This window comes from Magallana gigas, chromosome 1, assembly GCF_963853765.1.
Source record: "Magallana gigas chromosome 1, xbMagGiga1.1, whole genome shotgun sequence".
NCBI lineage: Eukaryota > Metazoa > Mollusca > Bivalvia > Ostreida > Ostreidae > Magallana > Magallana gigas.
In genome coordinates, this window is record NC_088853.1 from 52,145,226 (window position 1) to 52,160,402 (window position 15,177).

At 31.3% G+C, this 15,177-nt stretch overlaps 1 protein-coding gene across 6 annotated transcripts in view; it reads right to left on the reverse strand.

Annotated features, from left to right (window-relative positions):
* LOC105348579 (uncharacterized) overlaps positions 1 to 15,177 on the reverse strand; it is a 47,972-nt gene that overhangs the window by 31,300 nt on the left and 1,495 nt on the right. For 3 of the 6 annotated variants that reach the window (XM_066070474.1, XM_066070483.1, XM_066070490.1), the window contains exons 2-8: positions 11,177 to 11,400; positions 10,952 to 11,021; positions 5,623 to 5,850; positions 4,747 to 5,001; positions 4,070 to 4,207; positions 2,562 to 2,699; positions 431 to 568 (exon numbers count right to left, since the gene is read on the reverse strand). In XM_066070474.1, coding sequence (XP_065926546.1) covers positions 431 to 568; positions 2,562 to 2,699; positions 4,070 to 4,207; positions 4,747 to 5,001; positions 5,623 to 5,850; positions 10,952 to 11,009 — 955 coding nt within the window. In that variant the 5' untranslated portion in view covers positions 11,010 to 11,021; positions 11,177 to 11,400. The remainder of the gene's footprint in view (positions 1 to 430; positions 569 to 2,561; positions 2,700 to 4,069; positions 4,208 to 4,746; positions 5,002 to 5,622; positions 5,851 to 10,951; positions 11,022 to 11,176; positions 11,401 to 15,177) is intronic. The other 3 variants (XM_066070487.1, XM_066070498.1, XM_066070479.1) reach the window with 2 other exon arrangements.

Genomic DNA, 15,177 nt, shown 5'->3' on the forward strand with positions numbered 1-15,177 from the left:
CCTTCGGTTCAGGTGAGCTAAAAATTAAAGATTCGGTATGTTTTAAAATTGTCACTTACTACTAAAGATAGACTGATAAATATATTATCAAATATAAGTTATATATGTCTTGTTTGAAAATCACAAGGGTCACAAAGGAATAACTGAATAATTTCTAAAAGTGACTGAATGGCAATGCTCTGTCATTCAGTCACTTCAAAAACTTTTCAATTAACATTCAGTTGATTGCATGACAAATATTCATTGCATTTTTCTTGATAGGGCCAAAAGAGCTTGCAGTGCATTCTAAAAACCGAAGAAAGGTTTAAAAATTTAAAAATTAAATTTCTTTTAGAAGAAAAGCTAAAAAGTTAAGCCGATTTTAAAATAAATAAAAAACAGAGTTGTAAAAAGCAGTGGTATAAAAAAAATAACTAAACAGCAATCTTACGTTCTTTGCACGTGTCTCCGCGATATCCTGGAAGACAGCCTTTTGAACAAGTTCCATCGAAGCGACTGCAATCCGTTTGGTTGGAACAGTTTCCACATTGACTCGTACATCCTCGTCCATAAAATCCTTCTTCACATTCTGAAACAGATCAGTGTATTTATTGTTATCGCTCCGTAGTAACTTTGTTTTTGCTATACAATTTAATTGAATCTACCTTCTGTTAAATTGTGATAATTGTGTGTAAAGTGATCCTTATTTGAAATTCACAGTTTTGAACTATGATAACAGTGATCTTATTATGTATATGTTTTATATACATTTTTTTCATTTAAATACCTCTATGTAAGAAATGAAATATTAAGACTGCTTATTTTGATGTTTAAATATTATTATGTTTTATGCCCAATTTGTAAAGATATGAATTTTGAATTATATGATTTAATGTTTGCATAACACAGATATTGACTGTGCTCCGTGCCCTCATTTTAGCAATTTAAGATTCTTAATAATTCTAAAATATAAAGGAATATATAATTTAATTTTTCAAGCTCAAATTATTAAAAATAAATGATGAATTATATCTACGAAGTGTTATGATAATATGACGTGAAGTAAAATAGCATGGTAAAAGTCTTGGTATTTTTGTTATTGGTCCTCCTAAAGCAGTTCGGAAAAATGTCGCTGGCAGTTTATATATAACCAAGAGCTCATCTAGCCCGTACGAACCATCAAATAAACCACTGTATCTTTTATATATAATCAACTCTTTTTTTTCAATTATAGTCAGCTTATATGTAAATTAACGCTGGATGTCAATCCGTCTAATACATTTGAACTGCCCAGTTGTGTCATTAATAAAAGTCACTACAGCTTTTCAAAATCTTTTGACGTAGGTCAGTCAATACCTGTTAAAAATTTCACCTATAATCTTAATCGAACACTTAATAATGTACGCATGATAAAAAAAATAAATTAGGATGTAAGAATCATTGCACAATATAAACATTTATTGTTGACTTCAGGGTAATGAATACAAATAAATAAAAAAAATATTGGTCTTAAGCTCGTTACCATATATTTACATCTACCAATTATCATTCCCTCTATTTCTTACAAAAACTTATAGTTAATTCACAGCTCTATAGAAACAGCCAGACTGAAATCTACACGCCCCGTTTATTGATTGGTCGATGTCTAAAGCGGCTGAAACTGAGAAGAAATTGACAGGTCTGAAATTGACACGCTCCGTTAATCGATTGGTCTAAACATATACCGACCTACAAAAAATCACTGACTGCACTATAATCATGATGATGTCAGACTCAAAGACTCACAGGAGACGATTTGGCTTGTTTTAGCTAACGTACCTATGTACGTTAACAGTAATTTAATGAGTTTTACTTACTTTCCATAATCAATTTATTAATTGGTTAAAAGAAAGATAATAATATTAACAATAAAATGCTTTCTTTAATTATTCATGCTGGTTATGAAGGTAGCGATCATTGCAGAAAACTACATAACCCGCATTAGTATTGTATCTTCGCCAAGGAAAAAAAGCTTTGCCATTCCACACGTAGCTTTAACGATGACTGAATATATTTTTAACTCGGCCATACCAGTAAAATTGACTTTCAGTTTATTGCAATGCCGCTTGATTTGTGATAAACATGTTAACTTCGTTTTGATGTTGCAAAGGAATAAACGATTTCCTACTCTAGTTCCTACTTCTCTTATAAGTTAATTTTTCTGAACATAGGCAATTGTTAAAGTCTCTGCACTCAAGTATCCCCCCCCCCCACAAATATAGCTTACCGGTAATCAATATGATGGTAAATGCATGCAAACATTTTTATTGTGTTGATATTATTATCAAAGTTCAATTATATTTTTGTTGATATTGTTAATTACTAATCAGAAGCACCTTCTTCATATGTAGTACATAAAAATCTGTGCTCTGAAATATACCCGAAAAGGGTCGCGCGCAATGCTACCGATTTTCGTTTCAAAATCTATCTCTTTTTCATCACTGGAAGTTAACATGTATGGAATACATGATCCTAATTTTAAATGATACATAACAAAGTTACCAACAGCTGTCTCGAATATTACCGGAATACAGGCAACTGACCTTGATCACACATTTGGTCTTTATATCCCGCCTCACACCCCTGTGGGCAGGTCCCGTTCACGTTGTCACATTGCGTCTTGTTTACACATTGACCACAACTCTTTTGGCATCCGTCTCCATATTGTCTATTGTCACATTCTGTAATAGAGGAACACATAGGGTAGAATGATCAGTTTTGAGGCTTAAACGAAGATGCTTAGGTAATTATCGCATGCAATTCTGAGGCTCGTTTAATCCTTGATTAAAATCTAGGACAGAGAAGTTCAAGGAGATAATAGTGAAATGAAAGCAAAAATGGCAAGTGAACATAAAGATAGTTTCCCGGAAACAATTACCAATTTTCCTTTTTGAATTATACAGAAGGCAAACAATATATTCTACACGGAACGCAAAACTAAAACGGAAAGCCTAAATTCGTTATGGATTTTAAATTTAATGCAATGAGATTTAGAATACAACTGGCAACAACAAACCTAAGAGCTATATTATCCATCAATTTACCACTTTTATATGAAATAATGCTTAAATATCACGGTGTATGATGTGATTCAGCTGTTTTAACAATCTTCCAATTGCTATGTACATGTGTAACTTGTATTTGTTTTTTTTCCTCGCATTGAATTTCGCCGTGTTCTTAAAACCAATGAAGAAATAAATCATATTTGTTTTTCGGAAAGTTGACCTTTTTTTTCTTTAACCAAGTATATCAATTTCCTGACTCAACACGTCATGGCATTTTTATCTTTAAAATATATTTAAAAAATTTATTGGCATTATTTTAAAAAAAATGTTGAATTACGTATTATCGACACATTTGCAAAATAAATTATTCAAGCCTTTTTAAAAATTTAACTCTTTTTCCAATTCTACGAAGATGTTTTTAGAAAACATATAAAACTATGTTGTAATTGTCATTCGTCGAGTAATTTGAATTTGAAAACTTGGTAATGTGAACAGATTTAAAAATACAACTCCCCCCCCCCCCCCCCGAAAAAAAAAATCTCTTACAGATTACTTACATATGTTAATTGTTGTTGTAACCTTTATTAAAAATATTCTCTGAAAGTTTTCAATCTTTTTTTTATCTAGACCAATTTTTCTCTGTCGTTTACGATTATAGGATCTGATTAGAACGGCACTACTCCTTATATTATGAATAATAAAAGCTTGAACGTTTCTTTCATTGAAAAGTGCTTTGATGATCCTGAGTTATGTTTTTATTTGATTGTTATAACAGTACAAATGTATTGATTGAGGAAAATGTTGATTACAAAACAAAAACATGAACGACAATAACGATAACAACAATATTGCAAAGAAACAAAAAAATCGCTGTGATGCTGATTCTTACGATGACTTTGATGATAAAATGATGATGATGATGATGATGACGATGATAACGATGATGATGATTTGGCATTTGAAATATGATAACCTTTCAAAAATGATAATAATAATTGAACATAACTAAGAAGGCATTTTTAGAGACTTCAAATATAACTGTGTACCCAATTCACACCGGTGCCCCTTGTATCCAGGTTTACATCCTCCCTGACAGGTGCCCGTCTCGATGTGACAGTATCCACAGTTGACGTCAGGACAGGGGGTAGTGCAATTGATACCATAGTAACCAGGTGAAGGACATCCTACAAAAGTATGATTTAATATAAAGTAATATTTGATTTGAGTAATCACAGGGTATGAATAAAGTTAAATAGTTCTTTGAATTATTTCAATGGTTATGTTTGTATTTTGATTATCGACTGAATATGATGGCAAGAGTAATGTTTGTATATTCAATTTTAATTGACCGAAAATGATGGCAGGAGAGGCCTTTTTCGACAATGAATATGTTATTGTAATTTTGAATATGCAAACACGACAATCTTTTTTTTTCAACATTAATCACTCGCTTTAGCATGTAAATGAAGAAAATAAAAAAAGACGGATTATCAAAAGCAAACATTTACTTTTGAAAAATCGAAAACTTTAATTAGTGATAAAAGTAGTCTACTGTGTAAACTTTTCATTGTAATTTGTATGAGAGAGATTTATATGACAAGAGTTGCATTTGTCCCCCCAGGAAACCTCACATATCTTGAGTTTATCATTTAAGTTTAGGCTAAAGTCTGTGTGATAGACATGCTTGTATTACATACAAGCTAGTATACATTAAAGTGTTTACCATAGACTTCTACTTCACAGAGGTCGTTATAGGCGTAGTCAGAATAACCACTAGAATAGTTCACTCCTGCTAGTCTCTCGTTGTAGTAAATGACGTATTGACCATGTTCAAAGCAGGTAGTGTTAAATACTGCTGGTATCGTGCTTCTTGTGAAGTTGTTGTCTTTGTAGCAAAGTTTTCCCTCCGACTTGTTTGTTGTGTTTGAGACGTATATTGAAAATCCAAGAAACCTCGCTGTATATCCATTTGATGCATCTAAAATAATCAATAATTTTTATTTACAATAATTAGGAATTTTGTCGATTTTGTATGGGTTTCTACGATAATATATACATGTAACCAGATGAATTTAGAACTTTATGGTTTTTTGTCAACTAAAAATCTTATTTTCCGTTTTATGTGCACAAAAAACTGGCAGACAAATTAAATTTAATCCAGTTGTTCATATAGTTTCAATGAATAACAAATGTTTTTTAGCTTTCCTTCTAATTACTTTTGTTGTTCTTTTTATTTTACATATTAGAATATAGTATTATATTAACAATTAAAAAAAAACCCCACACAAAAACATAGAAATTGAAAGGAATAAACTAATTAATTAACAAAATCCTAACAAAACACTTTTCGTCCAAAAAACGTGAGTTTTGCCCCCCTCCCCCCCCCCCCAAAAAAAAAATATTATAAAATAAAATAAAACAAAGTTTTTCAAAAACAGAAACAAGAAACATTTAATGATCAGATGAAATGAGGTTATATTATTTCTCTTAATATTATTTATAACAGGTTGTGAAACCAGCCTTGTTTTTTATTCGGCAATAAATGAACATGAACTTAATTAAATAGGTTTAATTCATTAGACATTTCTGAGATACATACCCCAATGTACATTGTCCGTCCTGTAATAGATTCGGATATCGTGGATACTGCGGGTACTAGTCAGGTTTACCCACCAGGTGGAGGTACGTTGATTTTGGGCTGATAATGAACATTGTCCTTCTGTACCTCGCAGATTAGTCTTAAGTCCATCAACAGCCTTGCTGGCATCAGTATTACTATCAGCGTATGGGTACTTTTCCCGGGCTGGTTTATTTAGTGCCAAATTTTCTGTAATTAAAAAGTAATAATAAAGTTGGAGCATTTTTTAATGTTCCTCCTTGAGATACAGGTAAGAGTAAAGTACCAGTTTAGTATCATATGGCTAATTATATTTTTACCTATGAAATACCTTGTGTTTATGAGTTTCTACGTGGTTTTTTTTTTGTGGCTGGATATTACGATTTATTCATAATTTCATTAAGAATCGACAGATACCTGAGATTCGTTCAGTGTAACCTATAAGTAGGGTACGTTCTAAACAAATCTTGGGGACATTTAAAATAGACTGGGTGAGGGGAGAAAAACCGACATGAGAATTTTAGACAACCATACAACAACTCCGCTTTAAAACTGCTGACATTCCTAGTTTTTACTGATAAGCTTTTATTTACTGACAATATATTAACATCACCGATTAGCTTAAACAAATATTGACGTGTGTACTGAATTTACTTATAAACTATTAGAATAGTACTGAGAATCTTAGACAACAACTGATGAATTTAGACATTCACTGCCACATTCTTCTAACGGTACGGATAAATTTAGAAGAGTACTGACACGTGCTGACAAGTACTGACTTTATTTATTTCCACAATAACTGTTCAATAAAAGGTGTAAAATTTATTTTATTTAACTTTTTAATCCTTTGTATTAATTTTTTGTGACATACTGATATTCACCTGTCACGTGCACAGGGATGAATTATTTCACTTAGCCGGTAAATACATCCTTATTAATTAACAGTACACAATGAAGCATTAATAATGTCAGATTTATTCATTCCCGATACGTTATTTTTCGAAAGGTGGGAGGGGGCAGGGGATTTTTTGAGGAAGGGTCAAATACCAATTTTCTGTAATTCTATCATATGGATTTATTGAAATGGAATATCTCACGATAGACCCAACCTTCTATATCCATGCATGCCGCGTTCTACATGGTACAATCACAGATCTATAAATATCTTTGATCAATAATATATCATACATGTATGTTGTATACAAATGACAGATTCGTCAGTTCTTTGACAACTAATCTATCATGAGGATCCAAATCAAATCATGCAATTTAACCTAGAGAACCTTCGCTCTTGACCATTTTCTCATCAACAGCGATGAATTATAAACGAAAATGCCCATAACATTGTAAACACAGATAAAAAACGTATGGATTTTAAAACAAAATGCAATTAAAATTATTCCTTTAATTTTATGAACCTAACTGTAGTACATGTAAGCCACCAACATCACACACAACATACACACACGTACACAAACAACATACATGCAGGTACAGACACGCTTAGCATGAACACCCATATCCCAGATTGTCTCCCTTATGTACATGTATATTGTCAGTGAAGCAGCTTGGTGTGAAAACAGACACAGGATGAATCTCTGCCATTCAGTCAACTGAATGGTACTAAGCTGAATGATCTAGAAAGGTGACTGGATGGCCTTACTATGCCATTCAGTCACCTTTCAGTTACCACTTTGTCATATTTCAATTGACTGAATGGCAGATATTCATCCTGTGAAAATTGGTTTACATAACATCTGTCTAATAGACGGGTTACATGTATTGCTATCTAAATTAAGAAAACAGTTATAATATTTCCTTGTTTAAAAAAGATAAAAATTATTAAAGATGACATGTTATACTACGACATCAAGAAATGAAATTTATAATTTGCCTTTAGTATAGTATTACATTCTGTATATACCTTTCGATTATTTTGTAGATGAAATTAAAGTTAAAATTATAGTCAAATTCATTAAATAGAGTAATGGAGAAACAAAATTTGTGTAAATCATTATCAAGTGATTTGGTCAATAATAAAATCTTTGAGACAGTTAGATTATAAAAGTGTCAGTTTGCATTTGCTGTTAATTCCATGCAAATTGGATTGTCAATGAGAACATTATTATACTCTATCTAGCTCATCGGGATAGTTTTTCACCAACTAACACTGAGGTCAAGAGCATTGGTCACGTGTAAAAAGCACAGCACAATTTGCGAGTCACATTTTGTTCTGTTCATTCCTGCAAGGTTTGTTTATGTATAAAAATTGCCATAGTTTGTTTGTATAATTTGTATGGTTTGCATGATTTAGGGGTTTGTGACGTTGTACAAAAAAGAAGAAACGCATATTCAGGTTAAACATGATTATGTAATTGTTCACTTTAAAGCTTATTTTACTTTTTATTAAAGTGTAGTAAAGTGTTTTGTGATTAAAATTAAACATGTCCTATGTTGCTGTATTGAAAAGTTAAGAAAAATATCAAAGATTTTCTCGGTCCATACAAAAGTAAGACTTAAAGTGAGTTTTAATATCGCTAATGCCCTCCATTTTTATTAGTTGCAGCCTAGAGCGTGTTGATGGTGAACTGAGTGATATTATTAAATTCCTGCAACAAGGCCTTCTCTAAATCCTTAATGGTAGTTTGTGAATTGGGACAGCGTGCATTGCAGCATAAAACAAGCAATAAAATCTTAAATATGTGTTTGAGAAGAGTGCTAATTATTTCTCAAAATCATAAATATCAATGACGATTGACCCCAGATTTACAAGAATTCCAGCAGAACATTTCTTCGTTAACATGATAAATTATGGGAAAAAATTTGACTCTTGGGTTTTATTTATCCTTGTTGTTCTTTGAATAGGTCACAGTTATCAAATGATACATGTGAAAGTGAATAGATGTTGCATATACTAATTTTAAATATTTCTTTGATAAGTAAAAAAAATTGCTTTCTTTTTTTGAGTATATATTTAATGAGAACGATTACTACATTTGGATTACTCGAGTATAAATTCTGTCCGAATGAAAGGACCTCATCTTTTTCAACCGGTCGGTAAAACCTCACTACAGGTAAATACAGGTGAAAGGTAAAACCTGCTTGATAATGTTACGGAGTCGCGAGGGGAACGCGCTCACCTCTGTGTATATGTATTTCTACATTGGGTGAAGAAAATCACTAAATTACCATTATCTGAAGAACAAGATATTAAGTTCAGAATATATGCATATGAAAAAAATTCTCATTTTTTCAATGGAAATGTACTATAATCAGTACACTTAATACCACTTAGAGTATTCTCCAAGTTTCTTAGTGACGTAAGAAAAAAATTGTGCCAGTAAATGTATATGCCTAGGTTTCTCACTACTGTGTTTTCTTCCCAGTACTTTTCTAAGTTTATCAGTACCAGCATATGTGCTTAAGGTGAAAAAATTTTTTTTGCATACAGGCCAACATATCAAAAACAAACAAAACAAAACAAAACAAATTATATTCATGCATATCTAAAATAAAATTAGCATTGTGTGAACAAAGTACAAAACTCTACCCCAAACATATCAATATGTTTTTACGTAACAATTGAAGAACGTATCTTCTTCCCACTCAGAACTGTACATTTTCGCTGTTTTGTTTCCCTGGTTACACATTTTAACATAGATAGCAACCCATATGTTCTGCTATTTGATAACCTTAATTATTAATTAAATCATACAATCTTAAACTATTTCTATAAACACGGAAAGTAACACATATAAAGAAGACCGTAAAATGTACAATCAAGATACGTTTATATAAACCTTTTTGTTCCTGTTAATAGAATAGAATAGCAGTCCTAATAAGCATTTGTTGTTGTTTATGTCAATGTAAAATGTCCTTAGGGTAGTGTCCTTAAAAACACCACGTTTATCTACATTGTAGGAAACAGCGTTTCCTAATACACGTGCCATTGAATTCAGTTTTGCTGTTGAATATTGTTATTTGAAATTGAATGAAACTCTGCGAATCATCGATTATTTCTTTCACATTATAATGAATGTTAAGATTAAATGGGAGTACGAATTTTTGTAATGGATGATTAATAGGTTTTCATTATAAATTAAAGAGTTTTACTAGATAATATATATGTAGAAAAAATAAATAAAAATGAAATAACTGGTTTAAATTTTTGTGACAGTGTTTATCTAGACTATCTTATTTATAAAGGAAAACGAATCAGGTTTCATAATAATAGAATATGCTAAATTGATCTCTAGTTACGTTAACAAATAGTGAAGGTGGTATGGAATATATTTCAATGATAATGTGTATAAAAGTACATTTTAATCAAAATACGTTTACCAATTTAAAGTTTTTAGATTTTGACCAAAAATATATTTTCTAAATCCGGAAAATATTTTAACCCCAGCGAAATTTAAACTCTCTTATCCATTGGTGTTTGGTAACAATATTGGGAAAGAAATCATTTGTAAAATTATCCCTTATTTTATTAATTACTTTGACAGGGTCGACCTGGAGATAACAGGATTAAGGTGAAAGTTCAGCATATCATTTTACGAAAAGCATTTTCCAAGCTTGTTTTGTGCTAAAAATAAAATGCTGTCATTTTATTCGGTCTTATTACAACAAGCCCATTAGCTGTAGAATTAACTAATACGAGTATGCCACTTCAAGACGAAACCGTACATGTATATTTTAAATCTCATTTTGTTGGGGTATTGTAGCTATTAATACAAAAAATAATTTTTATCTACATGTATATCAATGTGGGTACAGTGTCATGCATATAACAAACACTTATTTCAAATTACAAGCATACCATGTGTTAGGGAAGAAGAAGATCTTTATGTTTACACTCCCGACACAAATGGCAGTTTGCAAACATACCTAGTCTGATATATCCTAATAAATGCACTAGACGACCATTTAACAGCTGAGTGTTCCATTTTTTTCTTGGTCAAACTTGAACAGTTTACAAAATGAAGCACCAGCAAACACAAAGGTTTCTAAACTGTCACCGAATAGAATGGTCCTGTCGTTCAGACCCTCAGTTGAAAGTCACATTTTATGTCAATTTTAAACACGAATATCTTCTAACTTTGTTATTGATCATAATATGATGGATATATGTACACACATATTTTACGTAATACGAAAACGATATCACACTCAAAATCTAAACCATCACTGCTGTTAGAGAGTGAACGGCAAAGCCAGTATACTCTGGGTTTGTTTATTCAAAATCAACATCCCGGGTGATTACTACAATAATATGCTTTTAAACAGTTTATGTTAAAGTTTTACTTACCATAAGCGGAACAACATGTCAACAGGCATATTACGACACAAAGAAACACTGCCGCCATGTCTTGCTGCCGCTAGAAACAAATGCATAAGACTCAACAAGGAAGTTATATTTAACTTTGAGAAAGACACACTTACATTACAAACAAAACCCCAAGCTCATTTCCTTCATATATACTATATACAAACTCTGTTCATATGGACAACATAATATGAGCACAATACTTACCTACTTTTTAGAAAACCTATTGGTCAAAACTAGATTGTGGGCCCCGATTCATCCTCTTGTGTGAACAATGCCCCTTTGCTGGTGTAGGGTTAAGAACACTTCAGTTTTATTTTACTGATCCTTAGAAAACTAGATAATTTGATGCTAATTTTAGCCACCGTAACTCGGGATTTCTTCCTCATCTGCTGTGCCCTCTATTCATCTTATTTCTCCCTACGTATAATCTGTAAAAAACAAAGAATACATGACATAATGCGTTTTTTTCTCATTCAAAATTTAAACTTATTTAATTCATTCAACATTTTAGTCAAACGAGTCTAAAGTTACACTTTTTTCTTAAGTTACAATTTTTCATGGTTCCGTTAGCCTTTCGGAGAAAAAAAAATCTTTACATAAATGACAATATTACAAGTAGGAAGACATTTTCTTCCTCCTTTGCTGGACCCTCAACTTTATTACATTTATGTTTACTTGTAATCTATCAGAAACACTACATGACATGTATGTTAATTGAAAATTTATGTCAAGTTTATAATCTCTATTTTTGAAATTTGAAGAAAAAAAAAAGTTTTAATCATAAAGATTAATTTTAATTCCTTATTATTGACGATATCCATCCCGGTTCACCTCTTGTCTAAAATATTGTACTTCATATTGAAATGTAATTCTAGTTGCATGAATGTGCAATAATTGATCCTTATAGAGGTCTAGATTGTGATCGAATTAAATAAAACACTGTGAATATATTGCATTGTTGTAGCACACTTAGATGGGAGAACTATAAGTAAACCTTCCCTATATAAGAGACGGTTAGTCGGTTTAATGTCATAAGAAGATTGAAGATAACACTTACACGCACAGAGTCATTATATTTAAGTACTTATGCCATGTACACTGTTAAGTAAATAAAGACATCGTATCACGTGAAATAAGCACACACTTTATCAATAAAGCTATGTTATCTATCTTGTGTTCTGTTTTTAATTTAAAAATTGTTGCTTAAATTGTAAACTCCGATATATGTGTATATATTTCATAGTTGATGTATTAGTTTCATAAAAAAATACTATTCATTTCATAGTTATAATGAAATTCTCTTTACAGGATGGAAGCAGAGGTTCCCTAAACGTTCAAAATTCACTTTGATAACAATGAAAATTAAAGTATATAAGTTGTTTCTGTAAAGACTACTTAGATATCTAACATCACATACAGACACTGATACAGAATCTTAAATTAGACATACAGATTTTAATAATTTTCCCAAGTATAGTCTTCCTAGCACCATGTGGTTCAATTAAAAAAATCTAACTGTATATAACTAGGTTTTTGTTATCAACATTTGATGATTATTCCATGTCATTATGTGTATACTTTTCTTCAAATGCCGCTAAAATTCAACTTTATTTTCTTTAAAAGTTCCTAGATCAGTATACGGATGACCAACGTGATCAAGGATACGTTTAGCATTTTTTTTTACACTACTTGCAAATACTACATGGTGATTAAATACATGTTTAATTAGATACAAATATCAATTCTAAATCATTCTAAATATGACGTCAAAGTCTTGATAACTATACTTTTTAAACATATGTTTAATTACATATGAAAAAAAAACTATGAAAAAAGATTTTTTTTTAAACCCGTACGATATCCGCCTGCATGTTTCCTTTTAGAAATATAGGCACGTATTTAATTGTGAAATAAAACAAGGAAGTTATATACACACTGTAAAGTATCCCACTCCATTCACTTAGAGCTACTCCATGCTTATATAAAGTGTGGCTCTTGTATATGTACATAGTGAAGTGGCTCTATTCAAACAAACTTTGATATCAGACTTATGGTGGATCGTTGATTAGGAGTCACTGTCAAAAAATTCATTATCGGTGTTTTACAGTAAAGAGCGATTAGTTTTGCTCATTAAGTACAGAATTTATAGTTTAAAACCGATCGTGTTATAGAAAAGAGTGACATAAGGCAATTATAGCTGTGTTTTTAAAACAAATTGGTACTCTATCTCTCTCTCTCTTTCTCTCTCTCTCTCTCTCTCTCTCTCTCTCTCTCTCTCTCTCTCTTAAAAACCGGAACAAGACTATCAGTAGATGCTGTATCACTACACAAATTTTCTTAAACACTCTCACTGACTTTTTAAATTGTGTCAATTTTTCTCATTTGGGCACCGATCTTGCATGTAAACAAACCAGACTACTTACATTGTAATAAGGCATATAACTATTAAAAACAAATAGAAGTAATGTGATATTTCTTTTATATTTTTTTTTAAGCATACAAAATGATTATCAATAAAAAAAATTGTGCCTATGCAAAATCCATATCAATGATACATGTAATACGTTGTTTATTGTACATTTTATAAAGCACCTTTCATTTGTGTCATCGTTAGTTATACATAAAGAATTACAAATTATTAGGAAAAACTCTACATTTAACTTTCAAAAGCTAATTTGAAAAACCTTTCAAATAATATAAATCGAAAAAATCGGGACGGAGTTTTCTCGACCCAACAGTTTCTTTAAAAAAAAAAACAAATTCAGAGCTCAATTTCATGATTTTTTTCCTGTCTGATGTAAGATAAAATGTAGTGTTATCAAAAAAATGTACATTTTGTTTATAAACAAAATGTACTTGCTTCCTCATTCAAGTCAAAATGTCTTCTGTGTTTATGCTACCAGATGTCTCTCAATCTTTTTTTTCTGGCGGAAAACGACCATTAACCAAAGTTTAGATAAAAGTGATAACCCGCTCAGCCAGACAGTTTTCTAAGTATACTGACAACATTTATATATCATTTGTAGTGTCACATTTAAAATGCTACCAGCTGAAATATATGTGGAATGAGATATATATGTTAAATTAATTTCAAATAAAGCAAGTGCATGAAAAAAAAATTGAAAGCGTGACCTATGTTGTCAAATTCTATCAAAGTCAGCCATTACAGGCACACCTAAACTGTATAGTGAGTGACGTAGAACTAGTACGCAATAGGTGATAAAAGATCAGTTATTGTTTTAAGTGACTGTGACGTCATTTTAAGAATTCGAATGTCGCAACAATCACTTTATAAATGCAAAGCTTGCTCGGACGAATTAGTTAGAATTAGTGGTCGGAAGAACCAGATACTTGTTCAGATAGATTTGCGTTCTGTTTGGACGAACTAGCTGTTTCGATGAACGAGCAATCTGTTCGGTCCCACTGCTTATCTCTTTGGACAAACAAGCTATATTTTTGGACAAACTATGTGTTGATGATAAAAAAATATGTGAATTTTCCTTAAGTAAAATTGCTTGTACGAAAAAAAAAAAATTCGTACGAATTTACAATTTTTTCGGCGATATAAATAGTTACAGAATAAGAATAAACAGAATAACATTTTTGGGCGTAGAAATGTGTCTGTATGCAACTTAGTGTATCAACTGCCATGTACATTTGTCTGAATTTAACTACCATAGCGAATAATTGTTACCGTTTCTTTTATCATAATTGACTGAATGTTCATACACTTTAAATTATAATATAGCAGAGATAATTACTCCTCCATGTTACCTGATCCTACCTCTAATTGCTGTAGAAATCTGTATTTGCTCTACTCCTGTTTTGTAATTTTCCTATATTCTCATTCAGTGTATATTTCCACCTATGCTTTCATTAGAAATATGCGACGTTCAATTTCCCGTGAGTAAACATAGCGAATTCATGAGCCGGGAAAATAGATATAAACGTCATCACGCTTTTTGTGAATGTTTTTAATGGAAAAATAATTGGAACGTTCAAACTTACATATCCAATCTGTTATGTAATAAAGAAAAATAATCTATAAATCATATCTATTCGTCAATGTAAAAGATTGTTTTTGACAACCTTTTTGCGGTATCGATCTAAATAGCATGTTAATTTGGTTGTTCCATATGTGTTTCATATTTCCGAAAGAGCGTCGATCATGGCTTTATAGCGACTATAGACAATAGTTCAGACAA